General features: G+C 28.9%; 1 protein-coding gene across 8 annotated transcripts; it reads left to right on the top strand.

Annotated features, from left to right (window-relative positions):
* Nucleotides 1–1676: 1676 nt before the first annotated feature.
* Nucleotides 1677–19562, top strand: LOC122565756 (monocarboxylate transporter 14-like). 8 transcript variants are annotated; one of them, XM_043722063.1, is made up of 9 exons: nt 1677–1739; nt 1838–2276; nt 8631–8817; nt 10600–10870; nt 11546–11790; nt 13104–13407; nt 16088–16315; nt 17447–17641; nt 18702–19562. In XM_043722063.1, exons 3-9 carry the CDS (start codon nt 8737–8739, stop codon nt 18884–18886), a joined length of 1509 nt encoding a protein of 502 aa, XP_043577998.1. In that variant the 5' UTR covers nt 1677–1739; nt 1838–2276; nt 8631–8736; the 3' UTR covers nt 18887–19562. The 8 variants fall into 8 exon arrangements, 7 of the variants coding, with proteins under 7 accessions (XP_043577998.1, XP_043577996.1, XP_043577999.1 ...); XM_043722061.1 differs by lacking the exon at nt 1677–1739 and having other exon boundaries at nt 1768–2276; XM_043722064.1 differs by lacking the exons at nt 1677–1739; nt 1838–2276 and adding an exon at nt 2300–3661 and having other exon boundaries at nt 8704–8817.
* The last annotated feature ends 1536 nt before the right edge of the window (nt 19563–21098 follow it).

Raw genomic sequence — 21098 nt, 5'->3', positions numbered from 1 at the left:
GTGGTGTCTTTACGATCTGTGAATATCTCACGTTCCAACGTATAGTCCAACTTAGTCTTTGACAAAAATAATAAGTTCGCTATTCCGTTGACAGCGGATTCGTTATCGAACCTGAGGCCATTGTCACTAGTGTCGCGAGTGCCTAATCGCCGCGGTTAATTGTCAAGACTGTAATATCTCCATTATTGTAACAAACTTCACCTGTGTTGTACCGCACCAATGGCTAATTTCCGTGAAGATTCATTTGACGCCTACAACCCTAATCTCAACGCTTACCTGACATATATATATATACATAAGTACAAATACATACAGAATTATAGAAAATAATATTCCTTTTCATTTAAAATGAAAATAAAAATTAATATTTAAATATAAAGTTCTTAAATGACAACTCAAAACTCTACTTAATTGAAAAAGTCTGAGAAAGAGTATTTTTTATTACAATTAAAATGTTTTAATCTTTTAAGTTTGTAAATATTTTCGAGGACACATTTATTCAATACATTTGTATATAAGAACTTTGAGAAATCTTACTGCAATAAAGCTCAAACTATTTTATAATCTCTTATTAGAAATAATTCATTAAAAATTTATATCAACAACATATTTATGAATATATATATGTCGGAGATAAAAGGACACTGGAGCCTCCCGTTTGGAACTATGGGAAAATCCCGTAATATTGTAATCTAGATTCTGCTATAGCCGTAATTAAACAATTGTCATTCATTGTATTTGTTCGAGACTTGTGATATTGGGATTGGGTTCGAGGCGACACAACTGGTCGCCGAACGTAGCCGCGGTCACGGGATGGACATTTTTCCTCGGGGATGTCAATATAATGGGGCACACGTTGTATTAACAATCAAACTCCAAGCAGAGATTGCCTAGCAACGGCGATTGGAACCTTCTCGAAGCTTCGGACCAGTATATAACAAAAGAACGCAATCAAAAAAAAAAAAAAAAATTCCATCAGTCTATGATTCGTGCGATCGCCTTGAAGAGTTACACATCGAGAAGTATATACAGAGCGTCCCATTAAACGTGTTTGCGTGTTAAAGTATTTTACGTTTAATAAAGAGTTATCCTGTTGACCGTGGATTCGTTATCGAACCTAGAATCATTGTCACTAGCATCTCGAGTATCTAATTACCACGGTTACTTGTCGATATCTGTAACAATCGTGTTTGCATTAGTCAATATCTTCTCTATTGCATAACGACAAAGTCTAACCATAACGAAGATTCGTTTCACGCCCTTTAACCCCAGCCCTAATCATAATGTGAATCCGACATATACATTCATTCCGAAAATATTTTCTGGCACATAACAATGTATAATGTATTCATCTTTGCTCTTCTAAAATATTTTTATTTATCTGTTTTAATATTAATGTAAATAATATCAAGGCTAAATGTTGGCTTGTCGGACAGAAAATTATTGCTTTTTCTGTTTGTCACTTAATAGTTTTAGACATGTAGAATCCTAAAATGTAAGTCTTAACTTTAGGAGTCCAGCGGTTCAAAAGTTACATGTATGTAAAGCTGAGCGTTTTTAGCGCGTTTTACACATTACTTTGATGCCTCTGATTTTGACTGGAGTTACTAGCGTGTATAAATGCACGTGGCTGATGGCCATATAGATAGGATAAGTCAAATGTTTCTATGTATTTGCATGTGTTTTGCAGATGTTTGGCTTGTTGGCCTAATACGATTCACTTGTCTTGCAGAATGCAGGTAACAGCTTCTTTCAGTTTATGCAATGCGTTCGCACTGTCTACATGTGTTTCCTAAATTCTTTTGCGTTTGTTCTCATTTTATTTTCTTTCTTTTAGCTTTTCCTCTTTCTGCTATTTTTGTTGTTGTTGTACGTTTTTATATAATATGGGATATGTAAATATGGAATTTGTGGAATTTGCAACTTCAAAGGAAGCGATTATTGTTTGCTTACGCGGATATGGCCCTTTGCGCACAATAAAAAATTGATCGGTTCATGGAAAACCGATGAAATTGTATAATCCATCAGAGAGCGAAGGCGGAATTGGACGTTTTTACGGCAATATTGGTCAAATTAAGTGTAATTCCGGCTACAGCTGATTCAGTTTCCAAGAACGCGCGGTTGCCTTTAGATAAAGTCATCAAGAGATTCCTCTGCTTTATCAAGTGAGACAATCGCCGCATGGTTTCACCACCGTCGAGAGATGATAGTGGACCATTTTTAATTAAGGAAATTAAGAGGGAATTTCAGAATCAAGCTCTACGATTGATATTCAGGTAAGTTATGTAAGAGTTCGACATTTTTCTACTTTTGTGTTACTTATTTTTCCACTTGAATGTTATTTTTATATCATTTAAGATTCAGGAAAATTTGCTTTCTTCTTTCAATTTGGGAATATATGCTGACTCCACCTCTGCTTTGACCGATCTATATTATGGATTGTATTTCGAACTCATAATTTTCTCTCACCTTTTCCCCTTACACCTATCTCTACATTCACATTCTAGATTCTGCTACATTCTCAAACCCGCATGAATACCCCATTTTCTCCTCACGTTCCATCTTTCTAATTCCCACTTCGATCGTTCTATATTTCTCTTATTAGTTTTGTTCCTAATTTCTCGTGAACACAATATCTTAAGTTAGTAATAAAGAAATTATATATTTCAAAATTAAAATAGACTGCATAAATAAGCTTAATTACTTTTTAGAGAGATGGTACAGAGAATTACATAAATTGGTTAACTGTAATCTCGACTCCAACTTTATAACAGTTGCAAATATACAATGATGTAATAAATAATGTGACATAATCGTATTACAGATTATCATATTATGGATAATATATTTCTACACTCTACGCCCTATCTCAACTAACGTAATAATTTTATTGCGTAATAATATGATTAACGATAATCACTGTTTTGGAACTTATATTTTCTTCTAAGTCTTAAAAATTTACAGTATACGTGACAATGGAAAAGATTACTTGTTAATTATTCCGAATATCATCTTGCGTTTATACTTTGATCGTTCGTGCGGTAAAGCACGTAGAACCACATTTAAGGCCAGCTTCAAGACGAGCGGTTTGTGGCAAATCGGCACTGTTGGAAGAACGGAGATATAAAGTTCTTCTGTCTCACAAAAGAAAGACACATACATATGTATTTCTCTATTCCTCCAGCTCGCCGTTGTTGCGGCAATTTGCCGCAAACCACTCGTCTCAAGCTGGCATAATGATGCACGTAAATGAAGCCACAAGTCAAAGACCAGGCGCGGCTTAGAGTCGAGTCACGAAGCCGGTTTTTATCGGTTGACTTCCCTTCATCGAGTCAGTCACAAATAGTCCGCAGCTCTGTTCGGAGTATATGTTGCTTATTTTTGTGCCTTACTCGAGCCAGGACGCGACGCAACAGCTACCAGTGAAAAGTTTCCAAGAATGCGTTCGACCAGGAAATACGGTAACTTCCAGTGAATGAACACAATAGGAAATTGTATTTGTTGTAGTTTCAGTTATCTTAGTTGGTAGTTACGTTCATGAAACGCGTTTTTAACAGTGATAATAATCTAAGTGCGAATTACAATGTAATCGCTTGATGTATCGTCATAATTCAAGCAATGCAACGAGAAATGAGAAAATACGTTTTATTTCAAAGAAATTGTAAGTCTATTCTCCTTTTTATTTTCTCTGATTTCCGTTTTCTGTCATAAATTTTGTTATGTTTCTCTATGAATGGTGAGTCGCAACCCAGTTTTTTCATAAATTCATGTATGCTCAAATGTTTGTGCAAATGAATTCATATACAAAATTTGTTTCTCTTTCCTTTCATTTTTGTACTGTATTGTTAAGAACACTTCTATGCGTTCACAGCACGCGTTCTATGCGTACACAGTAAGTAATGATAATTTCGATTATTCCTGTTTCCCGAAAATCGAAAATTATTTTGTATATTAGTAGCTAAAATTAGTTCATTTAATTTCAGTCTTCTTTTTGTGTATTGTTGTTGTGTTTGTATATTATTTTATTATTGTATTGTATGTATATACACAAAGTAAAATAAGGATTACGAATTTATTAATTTATTTTACATTTGTTTCAAAACTACACTGAGTCAAACATTTTACCTTATTAAAAAATTAATAAATCACAAAAACTGTAATAATTTTACATACGAAATATATATTATTGCTATACATTGTTACAGTTTTGGTTATAAATAATTAATTTATCTTGGTTTATCTTCCTAGCTAAATAATCTTTACTTTTTAAATTTCATTTATCATTGTTTATTTATTTTATTATTTTATTATAACTATTATTAGTCATTATCTAAAAGAATAATTTACAAATTATTAAGAGAATTGGACACATCTAAATGTAAGAAAAATATTAATATCAATAATAAAATATAAAACAAAAATATCAATAATCAGCGAGTCAGAAGGTCCCATATGTCCTTTTACAACTGACATGTCCATAACTTCCTTTCTCTAGGACCAGAATCTTTTATCTATTAATAATAAAATTTCATAGTAATATCATCGTTTTTCTATAAACAAAATATGTTTAAATAATTTAAAAATTAGTATACATCTCGTTATATCATCTTGCCAATAATTTCCATAAAAATGATATACACTCGAATTTCATTTTCTTTGAAATAATTTAATTATCAATTACTTCTCAATAATCCGAATATTATTATTATTATTTATTTTTAGTCCGTGCCTTTCGGCTTTAGACGAACCTTCGGGTTACATTTCTCACATTTTAATCCGAATATAAATTATACTTTTATTTGTTACTTATTATGAAATAATTCATAATGTTTGTTAAGAATTAATTATTTTTAATATCTGTTATATCATAGATTACTAACGTAAACAAAATTTTAAAAATATTTTAAACATTCCCTTAAAATAATTAAATCTTGAATTCAATTCCTAGTAATAATGCAATTACGTATTACAAATCGTATGTTTTAAATTAAAAAGCCGTTTCTAAATCAACATTTATTAAATATCTTGCTAAAGAATAAAACGCATAATCCAATTCAATCCAATTGAACGCTTGAAGCTAAGGAAAAGTATTATCAAGTGGCCATTTTCACTTGGATCAAATGCTTACCTAGTTGGACAAACTAGTAGTAACGGGGCCATCAAACCATTATTAAACAATAGGCTAAAGTAGGATACATGATGGAGAATTTTATTCTTTATAATTGAAGCACTTGTCATTAATATCATCTTATCGCGTTTAAAAGCTTGCGTTTAAGATTTTTTCATTCCATGCATAAGTACCTATCAACTAATATATATATAACTGTCTAATATCTATCTTATTTAATATCTATTTTAGAGATTCTGAATTTATTTAAGAAACAAGAGATATTTATTGGATCATAATGTTTTATTTTAAAATTAATAGTAAATTAAAAATTAATTTTTTAAAATACGAAGTTAAATAAATCATATAACCAGGTTCAAGTAGTAATGTTCATCAGAATTTTTTTCAATTATTTTTTTGTGATTACATTATTATAGATAGACTCATAAATTTTGATATATGAACATTCGAGTAAATACAATCATTTCATAAAATTATCCTATTGCAAGACTCAAAATCTTTACAGTTTTGTTCATCTCGTTAATTAATTTTTTAGTTCTTATGTACATCGAATGGAACATAATTCACAAATAAAAATAAAAAAGATAATAAATAGCACATTTAATAAATAGTTAAGTCAAGAATACAATATACGATTCTCTTGCAAAATAGAGAAGATAGTTTATATTTTAAGAATATAATATTTAACCAAAGTATCATTCGCTTAAGTCATGTCTAACTTCTCATATATTGTATACATATTTATAAAAAATGTATTTTCATGTTTATTTGATAATGTAACATATTATGTATGCAGTAATATGAATGGTGATAAATATTTCAATTATTTGTTACTAATAAATATTTTTAAAAATATTATGCACGATAAACGAATGTTTCATTAACTATTAATTATTATATCTCATTTATTCAATATAATACTACAATATCTAATATAAAAAATTTTTTTAGAAATATTTTATTAATATTATTGATTATCTATTTGTGTAAAATAATATACTACTGCTAATTCGAAATATGCTTATATCAATGAAAATACTTTAAGAGTGTATTAATAATCTTTTTAGTACAATATAACTTTCTAGTATGTTTTCTTACATCTTTTTACTCGTCTTTACATTCTTTTTTTTTTGATATTAAAAAGTCATACAACAATTAAGATAATAATGAAGATTTCTTACTGCACTTATCAATTATCAAGTACTATTCTATCGTATCATCATTATCAGTATAAAAATATACATATGTACTCTCAATTCCCTTGATAATTTTCTTAAGAGGCAATATTTTTTGGTATCTAATATAAGTTGTATAAAAAGTGTTGAATTATTTCATATCTCATAAAGATCAGTCAAATACGTATTAAAAATATCATCCTATACGAATAATCATATTAACTCATATATAGAAATATGTTTAATAAACTAATCATTTTCTACTTTGATCGTTAAATTATAAATAATGTTAAGAAGAACCATACATCTGAAGTGTTCTAAAATATAAATATAACTTCTCACAAACTTTTCCGTTATTCTGTTATCTACTATAATTTGTAGATCTTACGTTTTACAATGTCGTACGAAGTATTCTGTCTGTAATCAAGAAAACAATATTTTATGAATATCAAACAAAACGTTGGAGCCAAACTTTAAGACAAGTAAAAGATAAAGTATATAATATACTGTTCCTCAAACAGATACATCGTTTAATATTGTTCTTCAAAAGAAAAAGAAGAGTAATTTGATTTTCTCGTTTTACGCTTTACAATTATACATTATATTTGAAATTAAGAATTATTTGGACAGATAAAATTTTATCAAAATGAATTTTAGTAAGGATGAAGTGCAACAAAAATATTTGTTTATTATTATAAATAATTTTTGGTTATCCAATCCTATAACGTATTTAAATAAATATTAATTATATAAATCAAAAGAAATAAATTTAAGACATTAATTTAAATATATTAGTACTCGGTATATAAAGTACGCATTATAAGAAAATAACATAGGTTGAACATTATAATAATTTATAGACTTAGTGTTGCATTATTTTCTTGATTAAAAAAAATACAATATTAAAACAGACATATTTCCCTCAATAATATTTAATATTTAATATTATATCGTATAGGGGAACACACTAATCTGAGCCTCATCACAGATCACAGATTATGTGTGATATGTAAAGTATTTAAGATACTTATTGTTATTACATTTGATCTCTACTTTGATTATATTTTAAATAAAATCCGATTAATCCGAAAAGATGTCTACATTTTTCATTTAGTATATTTTAAAAGATCGAAACGGAATCGATTCAGAAATGGTCATTACTTTTGCGTGGACGTGAATCAATGTGTATCATTTTGTACGAATATACATACTTTATTCATCGTTTGAAATAATATAAATTTTGTCCTTGTATGCTGTTTTTTCTTCTTTTTTAGAGCCATAAATACGAAAAGTAAGTTACATGAGAGATAAAGTAAATTATTTTAAATTATGTGAAAGATTAAAATACGTACAATCTCGGTAAAAAGTGTTCGTACAGTAATGAAATTCAACAAAAAATATCGTTCGTTAAGAAAATGTTAATAAATAAAGGATATCTACATATCCTTACGAATCTGCAGAATAATTTTCATGAAAGCAAAGGTGGGGTATCTATATCCCATATGAAAATATTAACAAATATCTAAAAAATGGCAAAAATATATGCGGAATAAGTATTCTTACAATTACGGTTTAATGGGAAAAACTAATAAGATTCATTTATTACGTCCACCCATTTTTACCATTTTTTAAATATTTGTTAATATTTTCACAAAGAATATAGATATCCCATCTTTTCTTTCATGAAAATTATTCTACAGATTCATAAGGATATGTAGATATCCTTTATTTATTAAAATATCCTTAACGATGTTTTATAATATTTTTTGTTGAAATAAATTACTGTACGAATACTTTTTACACTAATTGTATGTAGATTTTATAAGTACATACATTTAAATGTATTTAAATCTGCTTTCATCAAGTAAATTTCTTGATAGGGAAACCCATCTTTTGCTGTAACAAAATAACAAAAAGGTTTCTCCAATAAGTAAAGTAAATTTCTTTATTTAAAATAATAATAGAATTAATTAAATTTGTAACTACCTTATCATCGAAACTTCATTTCACAGTTATATCTAGAAACAATTTATATATTTTACCGATTTGAACAATTAACATATCGATTAAAGAGACGCAGACCGATTCTTCTAAAAATATTTTTAATTACAAATAACAAACACGTAATTACGAATACAGAACCAAGCATCACTGACTGTTCAAACAGCGGTACGGTTCGATTTCTCTGTGGTTATGGAAGTTATGGAACTGTAAACAGTTGGTATATACACATGTCTCTGGGTAGACGTAGACGTCTAATACTTATCCAAGCTAGCGCGTATCTTATCATTTACCCAATCCGTCTTGTATTTGGTCGACACGTTAAGTTTGCAGTCTACGATCGACTCCAAGGCACGAAAGAAACAAGGGATCGACGTCGTACGCTTGTCATTCCTATAGGAATCGTAACGTGAAAGTGGAAGCAGTATCTCGATGATGATCAATAAAATGTCACGTGGTGAAGCTGATAGAGGTTGGGCGTGGATAATTGTCGCCGGCGTGACAATCATTAATGTGAGTTTCCCCAGTGAGTTTTCTGTTTTCCAGTCTCCTATACAAGCTATAGGCATAGAGACATCGCGTGCTCTGAATTGACTTACCAGATACATACATATGTACTTACTATGAGACATATTCCATACGCATGTGCTTTTGTTTATTTCTCAAAATATAAAACTGAAATGAAACAATATTATGGTTCATCCTGTGTAATAATATTATTGATTTTCAAATTATACACTGCCAACGTATCTACATTTACACCTACATTTCATTCTATGCAAGATAATGATCATTATGAAAAAGATGTCAGATTCATTACAGCATCAATTGGAAGTGTAACGACACTAGTAGTTTTACCTGGAAACCGTTGGAAATTTGAAAAATATCATCATTTTGTCAGAAATCTACTTTCACTCTGATTACAATTATTTTTGAATGTATATTGCAAAGCTTGATATTTTTAACAACTTTTTTCTTATACATATAAACTGTGGTCGACCGTAATTTTCGACCTATATGCAAAAGTATTCCTCCGCTTGGCTTTAGTTTTCAAACTAGATTGAGTTAGTAAGTTAATATAGTAGTGGTTAATCTGGTTACCGCGCTGTTGCAGCGCGCCATGAAGCGATCAGCCAGCGTTGTTTATATAAATGCCAATAAGAGAATTCACTGCGCTCAGCCGCCCCGCCGTGTCGTCAGATAGCCGATTTGTATTATAATACTAACTCAATCCAGAACTGAATTTAAAAACTAAGGTCAGGCAACAGAATATTTCTCCGTATAAGCCGAAAACTAAGACCTTGTATGGAAAACAAACTTAACGGACTTGGAAGACTATACTAAAAGTAATTGTTTTGTCACTTCCTTTCTCTTGTGTGTTTATTTATATAGTAGATATCAATAGCGAGGATTAGTATGGAAGTATTGTACATATTGTATTGTATAGAAATATCTATATAATATAAAGTAGAAATACAGCATAAAATACATTATATAAATATTCTGTGAAGTAGATTCATAAATTATTTATGATTATTTCCTCTAAAAAATTGTAATACATAAAATATTGATACATCTATGAAAAATGCATGATTTACGGTGATATTTCTTAAATAAATGAAATAGCTTTTATAATTAAATAAAATTTAATTAAATTGAAATAATATTTAATAAATTGTAAACAATATAGTTATATGTAGAAAAATTTATGTTTGGTTTGAACTATGTTCAACTATATTCTTCATAAACACTCCAAATAACATATTCTGTTACAAGCTCAAATATAAGCTCAGCTAAAATATAACATTACTAAAATAAATTTATGACGTATGAGGTGGATAAACTATGCAAGAACAGTAAGCAAGAATTACACTTGAAGCCTCAAATTATCCAATTATTCAATTAGTCAATTTATTGTCTGTACTGTACAACTCAGCTTATTCTCCTTTTCTTTATACTGTATCACACTAAATCGTGTTATTAATGCGAAAGAATACAAATGTATTTATCAATATTTAATTTTACATTGTTACACACAATATCTAAGTGTCAAGCTTGAACACTTATTAAACTGAGATATTCGTAAAACCGAATCTAGTCCATATTTATCAAACACGTGCAACAATTGTTATAAAAACCTGTTAAATTAACAGATTTTTGCATTTAATGTAAAGATATTATACTGTTATATTATAAAATAATTTTAAATGGCTTGACCCGATTTTATTTTATTACATATGTATGTGGGAGCATGGATACATTTCTAACTACTTGCTAAAAATGAATATGTTATAGCTGGCGATACTTCCAATACAGCAAAGCTTCGGTCTAATCTTTAGGGAACGTTTTTTTTCACTCGATATAACCGCCACACAGACATCGTTAATTGTTCATTTGAACGGTACCATTACAAGCAGTCTAGGTTTGATAAGCGGTCCAATGATGAAGAAATTCACGTTTCGAAAAGTTGCCTTTCTTGGTGGTCTTACTGTTGCCATTGGAATCTGTGCGACTGCGTTCGCAGTCTCTCTCCCCGCCATTATTATCACTTATTGTATTATCGTCGGTGAGTAATCTCTATCGGATGTTTGGCTTTTTTTTTTAATCCTCATAAAACAGCGCATTATTCTCGCGGTGTACTTGACTTTATATCTATAACGTTATGTGTGAGAAATGAAAATGAAAGTAGAATGAAATAACATATTTCTCTCGTATTATATATTTTCAAAGAATAGAAACTATGTACATAATTAATATTAAAATTCCGTGAAAATCAATATGATGATGAATTTGATAGATAATAAGTAGTCAGAGATAATAGTAACAGATAAGAAATATCTACACAATAAATACATCTTGAAGAGTACTTAAATTGAAACACTGTTGCAATGGACTCTAACGTAATCATCTGTCTAACACAACTAAATTAGGCCTTTGAAACAAAAAATCATTAGTCTTTCCAAGATCGAATTTTTATTAACTTGTGAGAGAAATTAATGATGACTGATAGAAACACACTTTCGGATTGTTTTTTAAAGAAGATACATTTGTAGTAAAATTTGAGATTAGTTTTACCGAAAGAAGTATATACGAATATATCTATCTTTTTAGTTTGAAGTTAGTTAAAGTACAATATCGAATGTGAAAAGATTAACATTTTTGTAGATGTTAAACGTTATTTTATTAAGTTAAAATCTTCTACCGAGAAACATAAACATTAATATTAAATCGTAATTTATAGGTATCGGTCATGGTATCATGTTTCCAGCCACGAATCTCGCGATGAACACTTATTTTCGGAAAAAACGAAATGTGGCTATGGGATTGTCAGTAACTTTAACTGGTCTTGGGCCTATTTTGATGCCGCTTCTAATAGCAAAATTATTGGAAAATTATGCTACCACTGGGACTCTTTTGATCATCGCAGGTATAGCGATGCATTCATTGATCGGGGCAGCGCTATTGAAACCATTTAAGGAAAGAGAAGTGAGTTTAATAAACGTATTAGAAGGATAATGTGTATGTGTTAAGAGGACATTGAACGATGTATTTAGTACTGGAAACTAGATTGTAATTTCTTAGCAATTATAGTAATTCGCCTTCCACAATTAATTGAATTTTATATCGATTACTCACTTCGTTTAAACTTATTTTTTAGTTTACTTCTTTGACAAAAAGTAGCTTAACATATAGTTGAATTAGATTATTCAAAAACATTAATAAAACCGTTGATATGAATTTTGTACACAAATTTATGAATGACTTCTGGCATGCAAATATTACGTCTGAAAATGATTATCTCAAAATGTTTCCTCCTTTTTATCGATCATGCTTATCTACTTTATTATATTAGTATTGTGTATGCATTATCATTATTTAATTGCGATTGATACGAAATTTCATTTGATTTTATTGAGACTTTATATTATTATATATGTACACTGAATATTTTTTTTCTAAAAGGACCGCAAAAATGACAGTAAATATAGGTATAAAACAAATAGGAAATAAAATTAAATTAAAATTAAAAGCCTAATCTCCGCGGTCAGACGAATAAAAATGAATTATTTGTAAAGTTACAAATAGTATTTATAACTTTATGTACTAATTTCGTACGTCCAAGAGTTGTGTAAATAATAATCATGTACACATGTTTTTACAAACTAATAAGTTAAGTAATACATAACAATAATATATTGATAGACAAGTAAAAAGATACTGACTATAGGTATGTATGTATATTCTATAAAAAATGTTTTACGAAAATACTGGAGAATAAGTACAGAATAGTGTTTTAATCTAGCTGTGTAAGATGTTATCTCTATGTATAATTGAAATCTAAAATTCTTATTTCTAACAAAATCTATTTAATAGTAGGCATATAGGCAGAGAAAAAGGGTTGGTTTTTGTTTAAGTATATATATTTTTGCAAACATTATTATATGCATAATATATTTAAAATGAAACTTTATAATTTTGATCGAGTTTACGAGAATATTTTATTATTCATGATCATCAAATATAATTCATTAATTATGATTGCTAGTAATTATTAAACTATGAATGTTTATGCAAGTTCTATTTTTATGTACATAATTATAAAAATGTAATTTATATGAATATTTATTGCACACGATAAATACATATTACAATCAGTACTTTGCTACTTTTCGTATAATAGTTGCATAAACATCTGCTTGCTTAGATATAGTCATAATACATCCTTTATTGTTCACTGTCTTCTTATTACATAGAGATAACAATGATTAACGTTCACGGTCAAGTTTAATTTGTAATAGATTACAAGTATAACAAAGGACAATGACATCACGGCATCTTCCGCAGAGAGCAATGAAAACGGTATACTGAGAGAAATCAAAAGATTAAAAATTGAAAACGTAACTGATGTCAAAAACGACGGTGTTAATTCTCAATTATTGCAAGAACGATTGGAACAAAATACGAGCAATTTTGAGCAGAATTTATCAGAAAATGTGAATAGCGAAAATAGCAAAGGAGAGAAGAAGTCGATTTTTGGAAAAATAACACAGCATATGGATCTTGACCTTTTAAGGGATAGTCGTTATGTCGCCGTCATCCTAGGTAATACTGCATAAGAAAATTATTTGATAAATGTGGCTTTTTATTATTTATTAATTATTTTACAAGTTCATTCTACGCAATATGTAATAAGATAACATAAGAATTAAAAAATAATTATTTCTTCTTCTTAAAGATTTCTTGTAGGTTTCCATATTTAGTGAAGCTATCTTTCTAATACGAAACATATAAAATATTATATTTTCAGCTCTCAATGAATAATATATTTTAATAATTTTTTAATCTATAATAACATTTAAGATATGAAATTTTCATCTTTTACTACATTGTGAAAGAGTTATATATCATTAAAGTTAATTTTTTCTTAAAGTTTTAGTATTTTCTACAAATTTATATTATTCTCGATTATGCGGGATTCGGGCAAAATATTGGTGTAACTCTAAGGATGAAGTTATATAAAAATTCACCCGAAAATATAAAGTAGTATCTTTTCGCACAAAGCTTTATTTTTTAATGGATCAATGCTGAAGATCGATCAAGTACGCGTATGCTTAATTACATTCTTATACATTATGTCGCAGATCAGGATTAAGGGAAGGGATATTTTGTGGACTATAGCCCCAGCTATCACCATTTAAGAATCCTCATTAAGAATCCTCATTTTCCAAACCGTTGATAAAAGCTGTCCAATCACGAAAAAATTTTTTTAAAAAATAACTAGTTTTTAAATATAATTTATTACAAAATAAATATTATTTCATAATTTTTTTTTAATTTATTTCACTTTTATCTCTACCATTTTACTTTTATTTTTCTATGATTTGGATCTTCGTTGTAATTGAGTCGATAATCTCAGACTACAAAAAGGTTTAATTCGGCCCTCATCTCACTTATATCTACATCTAACAGACATCATTGCAATTCTCCTGACTCACTGCAATACATAGTAAGAGATAAAAGATCGAACAAAAATTTTAGTTCAAGAATTTTTTATTCTTATTCCACGGTCCTTTCTATTTTCTTACTTTTCTTTCTATAAATATTCGTCCAGTTCTTGTAGTAGGAAGATGACAATTCATTATCGATTGTTTTACGTAGTCACAACGATAGAATGACAAAGACTCGGAGTCTGAAATGGGAACGATAACAAGTTATAAGATTGTTGATGTTTATAAATGTAAACGTAACTAGCACAAGTCTATAGTATATTCAAATGTAAGCATATTCGTAAGATAAATCTTTAGCGTTAATCTAATCAGAAATAAGGCTGTCGTTCCGTAATTTTTATTTTTAATTACACCGATTCGGCAACATCCTGTACACGCGTATTGTACAAATCTTCAAAATCGATTTTCTTGAAAAAAGAGCAACAGAATTTTATCTTAATCTGCTCGTTTATCTTCGCTGATTTATCTTCTTTGCACGTAAGAACATAATCTAGTCGATTGACCACGTTATGCGGGACTCCTTGTATATAAAGAATATAAAATATACATGCATAGTAAATATTTATAAAAGCAAATTTTATATTTATTTTATTTATTTATTATTTCTCAGTCCGTGCCTTTCGGCTTTGAACGAACTTCCGGTTTTACATCTCTTAAACCTATTTCGCTTCTTATATATCTACCTTCCCTCTTATCCACTCTATTATATTGCACTCCCTTAATTATTCTATCTATAGAGAAAAGAAGGGTAAAGGCAATACAAGAAGGGGTGGAAGGACAGGAAGGTAGCACAGCAAGGAGGCAAAAAGACCAAAGTGGCAATAGTGTGTAGGCTTAAGTTGCAATAATTCGTAGGCATAAGTTGAAATAGATAGTAAGCATAGTTTTAGATTAGAGGTAAGAATGCGATTAGTGCAATAAAGAGCTGTAAAGAAAGCTGAAAGTTCGTCAAAAGCCGAGAGGCACAGACTAAATAAATAAATAATAATAATAATAATAATAATAATAATAATTCTATCTATAAAAACTAAAAACTAATGACTAAAAACTATTGCAACTTTTGGGCTTTTGCTTCTTTGCTGTGCTTCCTTCTTGTCGTTTCTCCCCGTCTTATATTACCCTTCTCTTCTCTATTATTGATTTTAGTACTTTAGCCCTTCTCCAGTCTCATTTAATGTTTTTTTCTATGTCCTTTGGTGCTCCCGTTATTTCACATTCTTCTATTACATGTCTCAGGTCTTCGTCTTTCCTTTTACATAGTCTGCATCTTTTTTCTTCCTCTTCTTTCCAGCCTTCTAAATACTTTGGTAACTCTTCTTTGGCGATTTTTTTGTAATATATGTTATATTTGGATTCCCTTATCCTTTTCCCCCTCTCTTCTGCTTCTCTCTTTCTTTTTTCTTCTATAATTTGATCTGCTGTCATCCTTTCTTGTTCTCCTTTTGCTTCCATCTGTGTCCCTCCATTTCTCACCTCTTCTAGTCTCTTCTTTCTCTTTCTTTTTCTTTTTCCTTCTTGGTCATTTCCCCAATTTCGCTCTCTTTCCTTTATGCACTCCTTTACTAGTTCCTTTTTTGATTCTAAGGCTTTCCCTTCATACTTTGCTGCTCTTTTTAATCCTTTTTCTTTGATTTCTGTTAGCTTGCATTCTTCTATCAATATATAATTTAGTGCAAATTTTATAATAACATTAATATAATTTAATGAAACATCAGGTCCTATAATTACAATAATTTGTTTATTTCTCCACTATTATTGCATTTTATTTACGACAGGTATGGGAGTGTCTTTAGTCGCTGAAACAAACTTCAACACGATGATTCCTTTCGTCCTAACCGAACTTTCTGGTCTTGAAAGGGACTCGATCGCAACCATAATGTCTATCCAAGCTGTGTCAGATATTACCGGACGTCTTTGCATTCCACTCCTTGCGCACAAAGCTGGTTGGACATCCAGGAACCTTTACGTGTTGTCTTTAATAGGATCCACCATTGGAAGGATCAGTACGTACAGCAACGTAAAATATTCGAAAATGAGAAATCGACCCCTTCATGGCAACGAATATACGATCTGCTGGGTGGGTTGATTTCAGCTTTCTGGTAATCTGCATAGAACCAATAGAAGTTACGAATATTGGTTCTACTGAAGCATTTATGAACGAATTGTTTTATATTTCTGTTGATAAGATTTTGATATTATTTTATTGATGTTTTTATTGATGTTAATATTTTATCGATGTTTCTTCTTGTACCATATATACAAATTTTAATTCATAAATGTCTATGATATTAGAACTTACATCTTGTTGGTCAGTTCATACAGAGCGAGTCTCAACTTTTTTCGCAAAACAGTGTCAGCTTATTCTATGAGTAAAAGTATAATAAGTAACAAATATCATATAAACATCATCAATTCATAAGTGCTTTAGTAAAACGTTATAATGAAAATACCAAATGACAATGAATCGATTTTTCATTTAGATATGATGGTTAAATGAGCATTACCCACAATAGATATCATTCTATGAAATTCATTTTCTTATTTCGTCCTATCTCAATAAATAAATCGCTTATTCTTATCAGTTTAATATGCCCATTTTGTTAAGCTCTTATATAAAAGTCTGCCAATTTCAGTAAGTAATTCCTTTTTTCTTGGTGTTGTTATATTGTTTTATCTTCTTTTTATCTTTCTTTTACTTTTTTCTATTTAATCTAGTTTCAGACGATCTACATACGTATGTATGTTCATACAATACATTTTTTCTTACTTTATTTATAAAACATATTTACCAGGTTTGACCGTAAAAAACTGCGTCAGCTTATATATAACAAAAAAGATAAAGCAGAATAAAATACTTATGACTGCCAACATACGAATAAAATTCAATATTTGCAAAGAATAGATATTAATTTACAAAAAATATTAATATTAATTTAAGGAAAATTTATAAGTTAGAATAGAAAAATAATAGTCGTGTAAATGTACAAATTATTTACATATACCAATCTGTATATGTAGACACATAAATAAGTAAGACAAATAAATAAATAGTACATTAATAAAATTGTATTAATTGAACGATTAGCAGATGACATTTTATAAAAGAAATTCAGAACTAATATCGTTAATTTCAGTATTATCAACCTGGGGCAGTACGTACATTGTGGTAATCGGCGTTGCATTAATTATTGGAATCGCTAAAGGAACGAAAGCTGTCTTCCAAACGCTAATAATTCCTGACTATGTATCTCTTGACAGACTTCCAGCTGCATATGGGATGCAAATGGTTTGCAATGGTATATTGTCTATTGTCATAGGCCCATTAATAGGTAAAGAACTGTGTTTAATTTTCTTATTTTATATTTATTTATTTTTAAGCTTTTTTATTGTCCACAATCGCATCAACTATTACAATAAGCTGTTAGCGGCTTTGTCCATTCCTACCTTTATTAATTAATTTACTTTTTACAGATTCACTTTTTTATCTGATTGAAAATTATAAATGCTACTGTTACCTGGTAATTTTTTTATGTATATCGCGGCTCTTTAGAAACTCGTTTTGTTGTTTTGTTACTATTTCAATTATCGCTTTTCGTTATCATCAGAGATCTTTCTTTTGTGCAATAATATTATCTGTACGCGACTACCGTATAAATAAACAAATTGTAGTTTCATTCATAATGAAAGTAAACGAAACTTACGAAATTAATTTTAATTTTAGACAGAGAAAAAACAGAATAAAACTGGCAAATAAGTTTACACTGAGTCTTGTCTCACCTGATTTCATTCTTCTTGTGCTTTTCTTTCGCATTTTCTCATTTTGACCCACATTTTATGCCTCACCTCGATTCGCTTAGCGCGTTTTCAGTGTGCAAATCTCAATGTGCTAAATACTTTTGCTTTGCTGTGTGTATAAAAATATAAAAAGGATTATTAAATTTGTACATCTTAAATATGTAGAGTATTTTCCTTATTGGCTATCTTCCATACGATGGAAAGTTCAGGAATGCTTCACACATGAATAAAAATATATATAAATAAATATATCAAAGTATATAACGTATACAAATACGTATACATATACAAGTACTTATACAACTCGGTTACACAAAATGCTTGACTTCCAATTTCAATCAACTATTATGCCATACATACATTTTCCATATGATATAAATGTGTATTACACTTATAATACAGTTTATTATAATATTAAATTTTTAAAGCTAGACACAGTATGTGACCGGTGGAATAGAATTTATTGAATAGAATACATATGTATAAATATTAGTATCATACTGCATCTAGAATTAATTAATTAATACTTCTTAATGCAACTAGAAAAATAAGCTTCTGAATTATTATTAATTTTTTTTTGTTTTAATATTTAAGGTTTAGTACATGACCAAATGATGAGCTACGTAGGCGCACTCCATTTCACATCAATTTTGAGTTTATCTTGTGTTGTTTTATGGTACATGGGAGGACTTTGGACATTTAATAAAAGCATTAAAAACCATAGCGCAAAAGAAGAAATGTCTCAAGCACAAGAAAATTGCCCTGAATGTAATGTATAAGCATTTACTATATACAATTGGATCGATTATAAACAGAATTTCAATTGGGAGAAAAAGTTCAAAATTTAACAGAAGAAATATTTAGTATAGTATTGATAAAATAAAATGATTAAGTACCTTCCACGAATATGATGTAAAATTTATGCGTGATTTCGAAGCATATTATGGAACATTGGAATCGGAATAATATTGCAAGGATTAAGAAGAGAATATTATTAGTATTAAATGTTTATGTTAAATGGTTATGTTATGTTTATTATGACGTGCTATTTAATATTAAGTTATTAAATCAAGCTATCTTCGACTGATTCTTATATAATGTTAAAGACTCCTCGAGTGATAAAAAACTTAAATTATTTAATAATGTATATTTGTAAAATATAGTTTTATGGTATATTACAGTCTTTTAATGAAGCCATACAAGAGACAAATTGATTAACTCTGTTAGAGTTTCTCATTTGATTTCTGAAAAATTCATCTGATAAAATCTAATACTAAAATTGAAGATCTTTCGGAAAACGATGTTTATCAATTTGTCTTTTAAATGGCTGAATTAATAATATCACATAATGTTGTTATAGAATAGTTATTTTATTTTGCTATCAAATTTTATGCTGTATGGAGCCATGTAAAAATTCAAAAGAAAAAAAAATAAACAGTACAATGTTTGCAAATACACTATATTTCTTAAACTTCTTATTTTATTTTCCCTTACAATTTCAAGACCACGAAAAGCTTATAGAAGTTCTACATTTTATCACTGTATAAGATATCACTTTTTTATCTACTAATTTAATTAGAATCTGATTTCACAAGAATAATAAACATGAAAAATTAAACTCAGAATTTTTGAAAGAATAAGAAAATCGTTCCCTTTAATACTATTGAATGTTTAAATATAAGTATAGGATACAAATAAAACTATATTAATCGCGATGTAATTACTATTTTAAAAGAATTTTTCTGTATTACATAAATCTTCTATTAAAAAAGATAATCTGATAGTAAGCATGTAATTTTAATTAATCAATTGCAACCACATTATAAAAGTAAAATAAAATGATGGAATAGAAGAGCTGTACTTTAAAGTAAGAAAGTCATAAATGTGTACAAAATTTTACTCGCGCGGTTTACTTAATTAAGATTAGTCATAGAATATTTATTTTTATTATCTGTAATCTGTAATATTTTTGTTGCATTAGAAAATCTCTAATTTTTTCATATATTAAAAATAACGTTCCTAAATTAATGATTTTAAATCATAGCCATTCCGCTTTTTAAAAACAACAATTATAAATTATAATTAAAATTTTGCTACATTAAGTTTCTCCTCAACATCTAAATTCCTGTTTCGAAATGATGAAAACCAATATCTAAATCGCTCATTTCAACGCTTATTATAATTTATTTAAGCGAGAAAAAGCAAAGAAGAAGTGAAAGGAAAGACCGAAAGGATCTTAAAGTGATTCTTTTATTTAGTTTATATACAAGAAAGCTATAACGAAATAAATATTGTGTTGACGATTATCATTGTGGTTCACAAATTTTAAACATAAAATTTTTGTGCTATTTTAAACGTTAGCATTTAAAGAAAGAAGGGTGGTGATTTGTAATTGACAAATATATTTTTTACCCATTTATTTAAAGAAGTTTTATGTAATTACGTAAATAATACAATTATTATTGGCTAGATTTATACATAACAATAAATTTGCGAACTAATATATGTAACATTCTTACTTTGATATCTCTACTTGATGCTGTTTAATAAAAAATGATTCGTACGATTATTTAACAATAAATACTTTAAATTATAAGTTGAAATTATATCAATAAAAGCTGATATGACATCAAAGATAAACTTGTGTTGTTTCGGAATTTATGATTTTCGATATTGAGTTTTCCACGATTACAGTTATTTTATTAGCGCGCGTTTCTGCCGAGTTCATGTAATACCGCTAATGAGACTCCATAGCATTATCAGAAATCGTAACGTAATCAGAAATCGCTAAAGTCCGTGCGTGCTCGTATGTGTACGCGACGAGCAGCTTTCTTTTCTACTGCTAGGTGAAGATGCAAGAACCTGTATCTGCGTTCACCAGCGGCCGCGGCAAACTGGTATTTTGCCAACTAGTAATCGGGCGAAACGATGCTCCAATAATCCAATGCTATCCACCTAACGGAATAGTACAGTATAATACTATTACCTTAA

The sequence above is a fragment of the Bombus pyrosoma genome, linkage group LG3 (assembly GCF_014825855.1).
Source record: "Bombus pyrosoma isolate SC7728 linkage group LG3, ASM1482585v1, whole genome shotgun sequence".
In the NCBI taxonomy this organism is placed as follows: domain Eukaryota; kingdom Metazoa; phylum Arthropoda; class Insecta; order Hymenoptera; family Apidae; genus Bombus; species Bombus pyrosoma.
The sequence above is the reverse complement of the archived record's forward strand: the minus strand, read 5'-3'. Positions and strand labels throughout refer to the sequence as shown.

What these genes read in the sequence shown, in the direction of transcription:
- LOC122565756 (XM_043722063.1), top strand. Translation starts at nt 8,737, where the DNA reads ATGATGATCAATAAAATGTCACGTGGTGAAGCTGATAGAGGTTGGGCG. An exon ending in CCGGCGTGACAATCATTAAT is followed by an intron (nt 8,818 to 10,599) that starts GTGAGTTTCCCC and finishes AATATGTTATAG; the next exon opens with CTGGCGATACTTCCAATACA. An exon ending in TGTCATAGGCCCATTAATAG is followed by an intron (nt 17,642 to 18,701) that starts GTAAAGAACTGT and finishes TTAATATTTAAG; the next exon opens with GTTTAGTACATGACCAAATG.